At 50.1% G+C, this 13,724-nt stretch overlaps 1 protein-coding gene across 1 annotated transcript; it reads right to left on the bottom strand.

The window, feature by feature from the left end:
- Nucleotides 1–143: 143 nt before the first annotated feature.
- HSPB8 (heat shock protein family B (small) member 8) lies at nt 144–13,724 on the bottom strand. The gene is made up of 3 exons (XM_067015289.1): nt 12,310–13,724; nt 6,457–6,520; nt 144–1,148 (listed from the first exon to the last, which is right to left on the bottom strand). Exons 1-3 carry the CDS (start codon nt 12,674–12,676, stop codon nt 989–991), a joined length of 591 nt encoding a protein of 196 aa, XP_066871390.1. The 5' UTR covers nt 12,677–13,724; the 3' UTR covers nt 144–988.

Below are 13,724 nucleotides of genomic sequence, written 5' to 3'. Positions count from 1 at the left end.
CTTCTTGTAAAGTTAGACAGATATTTATGTCATTTAAGCCACTATGCATTGGGCATTATTATTTGCTGCCATAAGCATCCCTAATTGATGTGGCATATCTAAGTGGTACTGCATTTAGTTCCCATCAAAATGACACACAAAGCTAAGAACATCAGCTCCTTTATTATTATTTACTGTTATTTTCCCCTAAACAACGGCACAATTGAAATAACAATGACACACATGTCCCACCCATATACACAGTACCACTAGTCTGCCTGCCAGGCAGTCTGGCCTTTGCTTGGTTCCTGGTGGAGCTGTCTGGAGACAGCCCCCTCTGTAAAAATCCCGACTTGGACATAGGAGACACAAGAAAGGGGGGACTTTAGCCAGAGAATAAACTAAGGGGCTTCCAGAGTCCTTGGGGAGTGCCAGCTTGGGAACGTGCTATAAATGCCTGGGTGGCAGACGGCACTGCTTGTTTTCATGTGGTTGTTGGATAAATCCCATATGGGGGATGTAAGACCTGTCTATAACCCTGTGTAAACCAGGTCTGCAGAAACACAGTGGGGTGAGCTACTGGGCTCTGTCAACCAAACCCTGGGGCAGGCATGGACACTGGGAGCCCAGAATGGGAACCTGGGTGACGGGGAGGTCCCCAGAGAAAAGCAACTCTTGCATTAGCTGCAAGGTAAGATACAATGTGAAATGTCATGTCCCCTTTTATTTGTTTTGCAGCTGTAGAATGTGCAACATTTTCATCACAATAGAAAAGGTAAAGAAAGAAAAACTCCCAGCATCTTGGCCTAATGCAGCGGAACACGACCTGCCAATTGCGCCATCTTGCGGAAAAACCTACTATTACACTCTCCAGGGAATCTGGTCAATCCACCCTGACCCCCAACATTTCAGTCGCACTAAATCTATGAGTTCAGCTAAAGTAATGTATCCTGGAATCAAAGAAGCCCGGGGGTTGGGGAGGGAACAAGGAAGGGCCAAGACTGGGGTCTCAGGTACAAGTGACTTCCTGGCTGTCTTGGGGAAGCTCGTTGTTGAAACTGCTCTCTCCAAATGGTGAGTAAGGGGGGATCTGGGGGGCTTCGATGATCAGCAGGCCTTCTGGGGAAAGCGAGGCGAATACTGTCACAGGATCCACCTCTGCAGGAAGCCTAGGAGAAACACACGATTCATTTATTATTTTTAATATAGCCAAACATTCTCATTTCATTTGAAAGAAAATATTTTCGATATTTCCTGGTGGGATTATTATTTTGATAATAATCCCAGCAGGCAAGTTCCACTACTATCCCCAATTTATAGATGAGGAGACTGAGATCAGAGAGGTGAACTGATTTGCCCAAGGTCACACAGCCATCTGCAAGCAGCAGATGGGAATAGAATTGGAATCCTGGTCTCCAAACTCAGAGCAGCTAATCATGATGCTCCTGTCCCCCCAGGCACCAGGCTTCTGTAAAAAGGTCCACGGTAGGGAAAGCCGGAAGGTTCAATCCCCATAGCTCCCCGGTGCAGGCTGGCTCTGACTATTGTAAATGCGGGGGTCTTGATGAAAGACCCAGGAAGTAAGGTGAGCCCATTCTGGTCATGGGCAGGACCCTTCCTGGAGGGGTTGGGGAGATTTTTGCTGTGAACAGCCACCTGTAGCCACATGAACTTCCTCTACCAGGGAGACTCCTGCCAAATTGAGCCACGGAGATGACCAAGGGGCCTGCAGGGAAGGATGGAAGAGAAAGGGAACTTGGGCAGTTGCCAAGCCAAACTTCTGAAGTAGAGGCAAGGCCAAGAGTTTGGACCTCCCTCTCTGGGCTGGGGAATGGGCTGGCTGTGTTTAAGCCTTTGCACGCCAACCCATAGAACACCTGGGACAATATGACAGGGCAGCCATGGTCCAGCAGCATGGACTTTGCAGGCGGGCACACCTGAGTTCAAATCCTGGTTCTTCCTGACTGTGCAACCTTGGGCTAGTGATCTTGCCTCTGTGAACTTATTTCCTTATAGGAAATGGGGGTTAAAAATAGCATCTATCTCTTCGGGTGGTGTGAGAATTATGTAGGATGACGAAAGCAAAGGGCTTAGCACAGTGCCTGGCATACAGGAAGTGCGTAGTCAGCCTCACCTTCTACCTTGTCATTGACGTCATTGGCTGTACAAGTGAGCATCTTGACAGCTGAGACTATTTTAGCACAATCACTGACCCATGAAATGTCGGAGCCTGAAAGGTTCTCGACTGTCCAGGACGATGCTCTCATGTTACACACGAGGAAACTGAGGCCCTGAGATGGGGAGAGACTTGTTCAAGGGCTCTCACCAGGTGACCTCGAGATTGAAACACGTGGTGGGAGAGCTATTCCTCCTCAGTCCTCTTGCACATCTTTCATTTACATCTGAGGGAAAGTCTCAGCTCTGGGTTAACATGCCTTTAACACCTTAGCCTCTATTTCTTGCTATTTTCTCTTTTAACAAAGAAAGAGCTAATCTATGACTCAGACCCTCAGGCAGGCAAAACTGCCTAGTTAGAATTTAACCACATTTTGCTTTCGTTGGATTTATTTCACAACTGCCTTCTTCAGTGAACATTTGACTGATGAAAATTGAACCTTATATCAAAAGCGAGTTGATCAAAAAGAAAAAAAGTCGTGAGCAAATAATAGTATGGGAACGTAAGCACAGAAGGCAAAAAATAGTTGAAGATGGTTCATGAACCACTCATTTGGTTTCCCCTAACCAAATAGGAAGGTCGTGGGCTTGGAAGGTGGAGAGACCTGTGTTCAAGTCCCAGACCAGCTCATTATTGGCTATGTGACCTTAGCTGAGTCCCATCATCCTCTGAGCCTCAGTTTTCTCATCCACAAGATGAGCTTAATAATACCTACTCTATAACATCCTTTTTTTTCTTAACCTCTTTATTGGAGTATAATTGCTTTACAATGGTGTGTTAGTTTCTGCTTTATAACAAAGTGAATCAGCTGTACGTATACATATATCCCCATATCCCCTCCCTCTTGAGTCTCCCTCCCACCCTCCCTATCCCACCCCTCTAGGTGGTCACAAAGCACCAAGCTGATCTCCCTGTGCTATGCTGCTGCTTCCCATTAGCTAGCTGTTTTACATTTGGTAGTGTATGTATGTCCACGCCACTCTCTCACTTCTTCCCAGCTTACCCTTCCCCCTCCCTGTGTCCTCAAGTTCATTCTCTACGTCTGCATCTTTATTCCTGTCCTACCCCTAGGTTCTTCAAAACCATTTTTTTCTTTCTTTTTTTTTTTTAGATTCTATATATATGTGTTAGCATACAGTATTTGTTTTTCTCTTTCTAACTTACTTCACTCTGTATGACAGACTCTAGGTCCATCCACCTCACTACAAATAACTCAATTTCATTTCTTTGCATGGCTGAGTAATATTCCATTGTATATATGTGCCACATCTTCTTTATCCATTCATCTGTCGATGGACACTTAGGTTGCTTCCATGTCCTGGCTATTGTAAATAGAGCTGCAATGAACACTCAATTTACATTCCCACCAACAGTGCAAGAGGGTTCCCTTTTCTCTACACCCTCTCCAGCATTTATTGTTTGTAGATTTTTTGATGATGGCCATTCTGACCGGTGTGAGATGATATCTCATTGTAGTTTTTTTTTTTCTTTTTTTTTTTTGTTTTTGCGGTACACGGGCCTCTCACTGTTGTGGCCTCTCCCGCCGCGGAGCACAGGCTCCGGACGCGCAGGCTCAGCGGCCATGGCTCACGGGCCCAGCCGCTCCGCGGCATGTGGGATCCTCCCGGACCGGGGCACGAACCCGTGTCCCCTGCATCGGCAGGCGGACTCTCAACCACTGCACCACCAGGGAAGCCCAATATCTCATTGTTGTTTTGATTTGCCTTTCTCTGATGATTAGTGATGTTGAGCATTCTTTCATGTGTTTGTTGGCAATCTGTATGTCTTCTTTGGAGAAATGTCTATTTAGGTCTTCTGCCCATTTTTCGATTGGGTTGTTTGTTTTTTTGATATTGAGCTGCATGAGCTGCTTGTAAACTTTGGAGGTTAATCCTTTGTCAGTTGCTTCATTTGCAAATATTTTCTCCCATTCTGAGGGTTATCTTTTCATCTTGTTTATGGTTATAGCATCCTTTTAAAGCTGAAACAAAATTAAAACTCTACCTCTTTTAACAGGACGCCTGACACACCACCGGGGTCACTAAATGGCAGATCAGATAGACACCAGGGAAGGTGTGGCGCAGAGACACTCAAGTCTGCTTTGGTTCTGGGCATCCTGCACGGACGACTTCCTGCATCCCCTGGCCCCTCACTCCCGTCGGCTGTGGAAAAGCCCCCATCGCCAGGCTTTGCCCTGCACCCAACCTGACTGGCAAATTCCAAGACCTCTCCCTCTCTCCCTCATTCAGTCAAAACGGGGTCTTTCACGTGGGGAAGGATGTGTTGAGAAGAATTCCTAGCCATGGCGAGGCAAAGAGCTGGAGCATCCTGTCGGGGAGGATATCTCCAAGGAAGGATCTCAGCCTGGCTGAAGGAGCCTCCCTGTCCTCTAGTGACTGGAGCTTTTCCTGGGAGAGGCAATGAGACCTCTGAGATGGGGCTAAAGCCATCCCAAACGCCGGTCCCACTGCTTGGTGTCTGGAGTCTGGGCAGAGCCAGGAGGTCCCGGAGTCCTAGCTACTCTTGTGTGATCCCAGCCTTGTGGAATCTTTAATAATTTCAATTCCCATGGGCTGGGCACTGAGTCTGTACACATCCTCTCACTCCCCATCCGGAGGGAAGGAGGGACACAGGAACACAAGTGCAGAGCAGTTCAGCATTTTGCTGCAAGTCACACACTCAGTCATGGAGCTGGGACTCCCTACACGCAGAGGCGAGGTTCAAAATTATTTAACAACTGGCGCAGCTGGACCAGCCAGAATGGGTGGATCCATGCCGAAGTGATGGAGGAGGGTCCTGGGGGCCCTTCAGTCGCTGGAATGCGGGGAGGCTTGGAGGGTCCAGGGACAGGGTTGGGAGGACTGGTTGACTAAGGAGAGCCTCTGGGGGGCTCCTGGCCACGTCAGTCCAGCGTCCTAACAAGCAGCCCAGCTCAGCTGCCGAGCCTCCAGCAGCTTTAGGCGCTTCTATCTGGTCAAGTAACTCCCAGCAAGCTGTTTTCCCGGAGGCCTCGGAGATGGTGAGATCCACGGAAATGGCTGCCTTTTAGAGATGATGAATTTGCTGACTTCTTTCCGGCTCAGCCCCTTTCACAGCTTTGCCCTGCCTGTGACTCCATCCTGAGACCTTATTTCAGTCTCTTAAAAGAAACCTCGGGGCTTGCTCGTGGCGCAGTGGTTAAGAATCCGCCTGCCAATGCAGGGGACACGGGTTCGAGCCCCGGTCCGGGAAGATCCCATGTGCCGTGGAGCAACGAAGCCCGTGCGCCACAACTACTGAGCCTGCGCTCTAGAGCCCATGTGCCGCAACTGTGGAAGACAGCGAGCCACAACTACTGAAGCCCGCGCGCCTAGAGCGCATGCTCCGCAACAAGAGAAGCCACCGCAATGAGAAACCTGCGCACCGCAACGAAGAGCAGCCCCCGCTCGCCGCAACTAGAGAAAGTCCGCACGCAGCAACGAAGACCCAACGCAGTCAAAAATAATAAATAAATTAAACAATGTATTTTTAAAAAACAAGAAAGAAAGAAACATCAGCCCCCTCCCTCCCTGTCTCCCCTATCAGCAACGTTTGTTGCTTGTTGCGGCTGGCTGCAGAAGTGGCTGCAGCCTTTTCAGTACTCCAGAGGCGCCCGGTGGGTTAGGAATGGGCACATGGCAGGAGAGCCAGGACTACAGAATCCTAAAGCTGAAAGCTGCCTCAGAATTTGGCTTGTGCAATCTCTCCAGACACAGGATATCTTTGCCAGGGCGAGGGGAGGAGTTAAGCTTCAGTGGCCTTTCCTTTGTCCCAGTCTCTCAGCCTGAAAACCCCTTTAGGTGGTGAGTAGTGATGACAGCAGGACACCTTCCAGCCTAATTCATATGGATGCTCTAGGGAAGGGGCACGTTCTCCTGGCCATGGGAGACTTAGAGCAAGCAGCCTTCGAAAGATTCTATTGGGGAATTTGGGGCATCATATCACATGGGTGGGTGAGCGCCCCGATTTTCGTGGAATTTTGGACAAGTCATTTTGCCTTTCCTACTCTCAGATTCTTCATCTACAGAATGAGATTGTTAATCCCACCTCACGGGGCAGATGGCTTGGCACAATCTACGTGCCCCCCTTTCTTGGAATCGATTGCACGTTTGCTGTGATACCTTCTCCCCTTTAGCTGCAAGGGTTCAGTTCCCTGCCCTGGGGGCAGGGGGGTGTATCTTGACGTAGAGATGCCCAAGAGGGAGAGACCCCAGATCTCAGGTCCCAGGCACTCCCACTTCCACTCCAATCCTACCCTGAAATCCAACTGACAGGTTACTTACTGGATTTTCTTTGTGAAGTTCTTGGAAACGATGCCACCTTCTTGCTGCTTCTCTTCATGTTTACCTGGAAGGAAGAAGAAAGTCATGTGTCAGCGGCTATGTCCCTCGGGCATTATTCAGGACTCGGGCTCAGATGTAAAACCTGCTCCTGCCTCGGCCTCCCTGTGTGGCTCGGGTCTTGATCTAGAGGCTCCAGTTGTCTGAGCCTCCGGTCCCTCATCTGCTAAGTGGACCCGCTTGATACCACCTCCCAGGCTGTCATGAAGATGCAGTAAGACAACAGGCAGGTCAGGAGGCCTTGACCGTGGTGTGTAGATGATTATGCATTAGACTTAGGAAATCACAGAGTCTATCTCCTGTCTTCTAAGATGTGGCACGGCATCTTCGAAGCCTTGCGTCTCACCCCTCTCTCCTAACCAGCCAGGAGACCCCTGAGGCCAACGTCCCAGAATGGGTGAGAGGAAAAAAGTGGGGCTAGTTTGCCACCCAGCTGGCTTTGTAATGCACAGAGCCCTTTCCCAGCTCTGAGGATGGGCCCCTTTCTCCTTCAGTTACCCATCTGAAAACTGAGCCCCAGGGATGGGTCTAAGGGCACCCGGCAAGTGCATGGCAGCCCCGGTCTCAGAACCAACTCTTGGAATCGAAGCCAAGGGCTGCGGTCCGATGCCCTTCCGGTGTTCCAGCTTCCAGTTAAGTTATTTGGGCCCCATTATATCTGTACTGAGTCCTGAGAGAACTGCCTGGAAATAATGCTTCAACCTGCTAAAAGAAAACAACACCCAAAGGGGGCTTTCCCTGAGAAATGAGACATTAGTCGCCATGGAAGTAAAATTCCACCCACCCCTCCTCCTCCAGGCTGGAAGGCAAGGGCTTTTTTTCTTTCCTTAGGAAGGAAAAATATGAAATTACAAGAAGGCTTAGGTGCAAACTGGCTGTCGTCTGCAATTTATGTAACAAATTCTGAGCCCATTGGCCCATCCCCACTTACTTTTTTTTTTTTAATGGAGAGAGTATCTCTAAGTTCTCTTTAAACAAATCGGATTAGCACTTGGCAGAGCCATCAGGCTCCTGTTATTACTCATTCCTCATTTGTGGCGCCACATTCCAGGGCCAAGAACCCTCATTTACCTGCGGACATCTTTCTGAGGGGCTTTGGAATCTAGACTGTAAATAACCTTGTGTAATACGGAGTCTTACTGCAGTCAAGATTTTAAGCTGATAATTTATAGGTGATTCCATTATTCATTACCTTTTTAGTATTCATTGTTCCTTATGAATAACTTTTTTCTGATTACAAGAGAACGCATGTGTATGTTTGAAAATGTAGAAAAGAAAGAAAAAAAATCAAAACCCTCCATAATTCCATCACCCCAAGGAAACCACATTTTTGTATACGTTCCAGACTTTTCTATGTTACTTAGAAATGCATACATGTTACATAGTATAGCTGTATATCACCCATTTCATCAAATGAGATCATACTGTATGTTACACCTGAAACTTGTTTTTCTCTCTTACGCGTTATAATTATTTTTCCATATGATAGCAAATATTCACTGCCAACCTGACTTTTAATGGCTGCGGGGAGATATAAGTTCATTTAGCCAATCCCCGGCTTTGGGGCACTGAGAGGGTTTCTGACGTCAGAAAGAACCTCACTGTACTTGTGGCTAGATCTTCACACCCGGCCTCATGACTTCCTAGGATAAATTCCAAGTTCTAGAATTTCGAAGACTTGCTCTATATGTTGCTAAATTTCCCTTAGGAAAGGCTGCATTAACGTGGCGGAAAGGGGTACATTTACAGGAATTCGTTTGTCAACGGGCATGTCTGGCTAACCAGAACATACTATATTCTGCCAACATGCTGCCTCTTGAAGCTCAGAGAGTTTATTCTGACCTGCCAAGTCCGTGACCACCAGCTGACCAGCTCTGATACAGGCCTGTGGCCAGAGGAACACTGTCTGTCCCCTGGTCCCCTTCCCAAAGCCTGGGCCTCCGGAGACCTGCTTCCCCTGGGGACAGGCCAATGCCTCTGACTCAGCCCTTTTGCACACTTGGTGTCCTGGCAATAATAAATGATAATGATGGTGATGGTGAGAATAATAACAGCAAACTCTTATATTGCGGCGCTTCCTTGGCGTCCGCCACTGTTCTAAGCACCTTACCGATATCAACTGTTGATTTTTCACAAAAACCTTAGAAAGCAGGTACTTTTATTATTACCATTTGGTGGATGGGGAAATGGAAGTTCAGAGAGGTTAAGTGATGTGCCCCAGGTCACACAGCTTGGAAGTGCTGGAGCAAAGACTCCAAGGCAGGGATGTGGGTGGGGGATTGGAGTCCCTGCTCTGACATTTCCCAGCACATCTCTCTTCTTCTCTACAATGGCGGTGACAACAACTTCCTAGGAGTCAATGAGTCACAGAATTGCCTTGAAAGTTGTTGTAAAAATACCACGTGAAGGTGAATGCTTGTGGTTTATTTTGATACTGGGGGAAAAAGCTGATCCTCAGAAGCTAAACCTCTCTGTCCATGCTCTGAAAATAGGGTACTGGGGTCGTGGGGGAGGATCTCTAAGCAAAGGATCTTTAAGCAAAGGCAGATCTCAAAGCAAAGGGGGGCTTGGGGGAGGGGGTTAAACTAGGTGAAAGAGGGTTTTGCTAGGAGGCCCCTGCTGAAGCTTAATTTGCATGTTATTTGGATATCTATTTACTGGGGCAGCTTAAGGATTATGACTGATTTTTAATTTCTTATTTTGCTTTCCTGTCTACATTTTCTACCATGGTAATATTTTATGTTGGTAAACAAAAAAGCAATTATTATGAAAAAAACAAAAAAAAACGGACCCATCTGGAGGCCAGGGGAAGCCAGAGGTCCCTTACAGCCACCGAGAAATGTAGGTGCCAAGAAGCAGCATCAGCACTTCGGGGAAAGCCATCAGCCCAGCAGAAGAAAGAAGGTGCTGTTTCCAGGGGAGGCAGAGGCCCTGGGATTAAGGAGAGGGGGTGGAATAAAGCCTCTGGCTTTCCAGTCCCTTCCTTGGCCAGGACCTGGGCCAGCGGCCCGTGAAGAGAACATTTCTTGGCTGGTGGCTGCAGGGTGGGGGAGGGGTATATGTGAGGCATGATGGAAACCATCTAGTCTAGCATTTTCCAAACACTTCCCTGGGCCTAGCCACTCATATGTGGTCAGATAAGACAGGGCTACCTCTCAGAGATTCATAAACGCCATTAGCAAATTCAAGGCTCTGATAAGTCCTGCAGTGAGGAGACCTGCATTTATCAGATGCCCAGTGATGTCTTAAAACACACCATTTGGCAAATACTGATCTAGTCTAACTCCTCATAAGACCAAGGGTAAAGCTGAGGCCCAAGAGGTCATAGGATTTGTCCCAGGCCACTCAATTAGAAGCAGATCCAGCCATCCTGACTCGGAACTACCTAGGCAGCCTGGCTTTGAATTTCAGACCTTGCCATGGAGACGCAAGTGATCTCAGGTGACTTAGTCTCTCTGGGCCTCAGTTTCCTCATCTGTAAAATGGGTGCAACAAACCTATGCATATTTCCTTGGAAGTCTATGTGAGGAACCAGTGAACCAACATATGGCTGCGTTTAGCACAGTGCCCTGCACGAACAGCCTGAGGAAGAATGGGTGTGTCATTAAGTGAGGTAGGATGGGAGACTGATCTCACTTCCCACGTCCCTTGAAAGTTGCTTTTCAAACGGAGCCCCTGATAATCGATTTGATTTTTTAAAATCCCTGTTATAAAAATCTCTGTATGTATTCTTGGGGGATTTGGATTCTGTCAAGCCGATGTTGCTAAGTGCACAGCTGTGAGGCGTTTTCAACCTGAAAAGGCTTTGTCTGTCTTTGTCTTATTTAAGCCCCCAATGACCCCATTTTACAGATGTGGAAGCGGAGGCTCTGTGACCCACTCGAAGCCTCTGGCTTAGTAAGGTACTCAGCTGGGGTCTCAGCCTGGAGCTGCCAGACCCCACCTAGAAAGGAGGATGGAGAGGAAAAAGCTCTCCAGGCTGGACAGAGTTCTCCTGGAGGGGTCACAGGGCATGGGACACCCTCCACCCTGGGGTGGAAGCCTCTGGAACCCTAATTAAAACAAAGACAGGAGGAGCAGTGATAATAATCACCTTGTTTGCAGAGTGCCAGGCAGACACTAGTAGTAGCTCCATTTTACAGACACTCTGCATTTATTATCATGGATTGTCTGCACGTATTTCATCTTCCATACAGCCTTGCAAGATGGATATTATTATGATCTCCACTCTTCAGATGGGGAAGCTGAGGCTCAGAGCAGTGAAAAGACTTTCTTGTCCATATCCATTCAGAGACTGAACAGCGGTGTTGGGATTTGAACCCGGGTCTCAGAGAACATCTAGCCTTTATGTATGTATGTATGTATGTATGTATGTATGTTTGGGGGCCTTAGCATTCTAGTAACATCCAAACAATGCCGATTCCCTGTGTTCTAGGCACTATGTACACACTTTACCTGCATCATCTAAGACAAAAACCCCTAGGCCGTGTAGCCATTTGAACCCCAATTTCCAGATAAGGAAACAAAGCCCAGAGAAATGGTTTGAGGCGTCTGGCGCCCTGGCCATCTCCCTCCACCCACATAAGGCCCCAGAATGCCGCCTGGCCCACTACACCCTCCGGAGCCTCTGATGTTTATAATTCTGCCCTGGGAGCCTTTGAAACTCCCCCCGGAGGCTGCTCTGCTGGGGCTAGTCCCTACCCAGCCTATTTGCAATGGCTTTTATTGATTTTCCAGCCGCTAGAGCCTGCCAGGAACATGCTTTTTAATGGAACATTAATTGGGAGGGAAGGGACAGAAAGCTTTTCCCCCCCGCTGCCCTGCTTCGCAGGGACTGAGCAGCCATCTCCTCTTTGCTCTGCCCCAGAACATTCCCTCTCCCCGGCTGGGATGCGGGCAGGCCCAGACTCTGCCTGCTGCTAACTCACGGCGTGACCTTGGGCGAGTGCCCACCTGGGCCTTAGCCTCCTCAGCTGCAGAATGGGACTAGCCGCCTCTGCTTCTCAGGGCTGGAGTGAGGGTTCTGTGAGGGCGGGAATGTAAAAGCTGTAGCCCCTGGCACCTGGTAGGTACTCGGCAAATTGTCAGTTTGCTTCTGGCCTCCCAATTCCCAGACAGCCGGGGTTGGAGTCCTTGGTGGCCTTGGGTGGGTTACCTTAACCTCTCTGTGCCTCAGTTTCCTCATCTGTAACAAAGAGGAGACAGGCCCCGCCCCTTCTGCTTGTGTTCATTGAGATGCCACGGGTAAAGCTCTGAGCGCAGTGCCTGGTAGACCGTAAGCGCCCGACCAGGGTTACCACGTCGTAGCCTTAGAATGACGATTGTGCCTCAGTTTCCTCATCTGGGACAAGGGAAGGTGTTTCTCTTGAAATCTGAGCTAGTTACTAACACTGTCATCACACAGCATCAAACACCCCCTTCTGGACTGTGTCGTGATGCTTGGGCGCGTGAACCCCACTTCTTCTTTGGCTTTTTACTCCCATGTCTGTTAAATTTATTCTTTATATTAAATTCTCTCTGTTAGGACATGCAACGTGGCTTCTGTTCCCCTGCCTGTTGGCTGGCTGACGCAGCGCCCAAAGCCCCCAGCAGCTGAAGCAGGTTAAAATTCCCCCCAGGAGCTGGAAGAGGAGAGCTTTTCTGCAAAGAGAACTTTTACGGGCTGCATTCCTGAGCCCTGAAGTCACCTGTGTCATGCGGCCACAGCGTCCCCTCCAAAGGAGGGTTCTCTTGGCTCTTCCGGGTCTGAGGTCTACACCCCCTCCCCGGCTTCTCCGCTTCCTGCCCCCCACTCACCAGACACCTCCACGTATCCGTCCTTGGTCTTTACCATCAGCTCCTCCGGCTTAAAGCTGTGCACATTGACGCACACTTTCCAGGGCTCCCCGGGGAAGGGGGGTGGGCTCCTGCCCTCGGCAGGCACCCCAAATCTGGCCACAGCAGAGGGCCCCCGGGGCACCATGCCCGACCTCAGGGTCCCCGGCCAGGCGGAGGAGAGTCGAGGCAGGGCCCAGTCGGGCCAAGAGGCAGTCAAGTCGTCGGGGAAGGGGTCCATGCCGAAGCCATCATCCAGCAGGCGGGAGGACAGGGGTGAGTCCCGGAAGGGGTCCCGGCGCCGGCGGCTCGTGTAATGGCAGGGGAAGGGCATCTGACCATCAGCCATGGCGGCTGCCGAGCTGGAGGGGAAACAGAGGCTCAGAGAGAGGGAGCCACCTGCCCAAGGTCACACAGCAAGGTGATGTCGGTGCACTGGCCTTCCAAGCTTATTCTTCAGCTTCGGAAAATGCCACTGCCAAGGACGGAGGCACACACCAGGCTGGCGTCCCAGCCCCGCAAGGCTCTCCAGCCACCAAAGGCGACCCTTGGCCGGTGCAGCAGAATTCTCAAGGACCCCTCTCCACACAGCCTCACCAGAGATCAGCCAGCCACCGTCCACCCAGGCCGTCCAGGCTCTCAGCCAGAGCCGCTGAGTGGAGCGGAGAGCTTAATAAGCCGGGAACGCAGGTCTAGAAACTTCTTGCTTCTCCTGGGCTGGGTGCCTTCTATTTATTCCTGCTTGGGGCTGGAGGCGGGTTCTGCAAACACCTCCCGTCACAGGAGTATTCAGAGGTGATGAACCAGCCCCAGAGAATCTGCGGAGGGGACAGCTGGGCTCCCCGGGGGGGCTGGGAGGGGCCTTCGCGGCCAAGTTCTGCCAGCCTCTCCGGACTCTCCTCCCCCAGCTCGGCTGGGCTCAGCTCCGCCCTCCCTCCCGCTCCCTTCCCCCCAGAGCCTGCCGGCCCCTAGCGGGGCTCTGAGGCCTGGCTATTAATAACCCCCGCCTGGCTGAGGGCTCAGATCACCCTCCTGAAATACCTCCTCCAGAGCCTGCAGTATCCTGCCTCCCCACCGGGGACCCGCGGAAGGGGAGGAGAGAGACGGGAGCCAGTGGATTGGAAGGCAGGTGACCCTGGGTTGCAAACCCCCCTTCCAAGCCTCCAGCGCGCTCAAGGTCTCAGAGCTTTGCCTTCTGAGGGGCCTAACATTCTTCCCCGGGTGGCTCTGAACGGTCAGCTTTCCCACCTGTAAAATGGGTGTAATAGTCGCCTCCTCAGGGATGTATCATGAGGTCATCCTCCTTAAGCATTTAGCAAAGCATCACTGTTATATTTTCAATGTTGATTCTCAATTACATAACGCGTGCTACGTGCCGGGCCCTGTTCCACATGCTT

Source organism: Kogia breviceps, chromosome 15 (assembly GCF_026419965.1).
Source record: "Kogia breviceps isolate mKogBre1 chromosome 15, mKogBre1 haplotype 1, whole genome shotgun sequence".
Classification (NCBI taxonomy): domain Eukaryota; kingdom Metazoa; phylum Chordata; class Mammalia; order Artiodactyla; family Physeteridae; genus Kogia; species Kogia breviceps.
Note: the sequence above shows the minus strand (reverse complement) of the source record. Positions and strands in the feature narration are given on the sequence as shown.

Excerpts from the sequence above, each read along its gene's own strand:
- HSPB8 (XM_067015289.1), bottom strand. The coding sequence starts at position 12,676 with ATGGCTGATGGTCAGATGCCCTTCCCCTGCCATTACACGAGCCGCCGG. Across the intron at positions 6,521-12,309 it reads CGGATACGTGGAGGTGTCTG|GTAAACATGAAGAGAAGCAG; the intron begins GTGAGTGGGGGG and ends TCTTCCTTCCAG. Across the intron at positions 1,149-6,456 it reads AACTTCACAAAGAAAATCCA|GCTTCCTGCAGAGGTGGATC; the intron begins GTAAGTAACCTG and ends TGTTTCTCCTAG.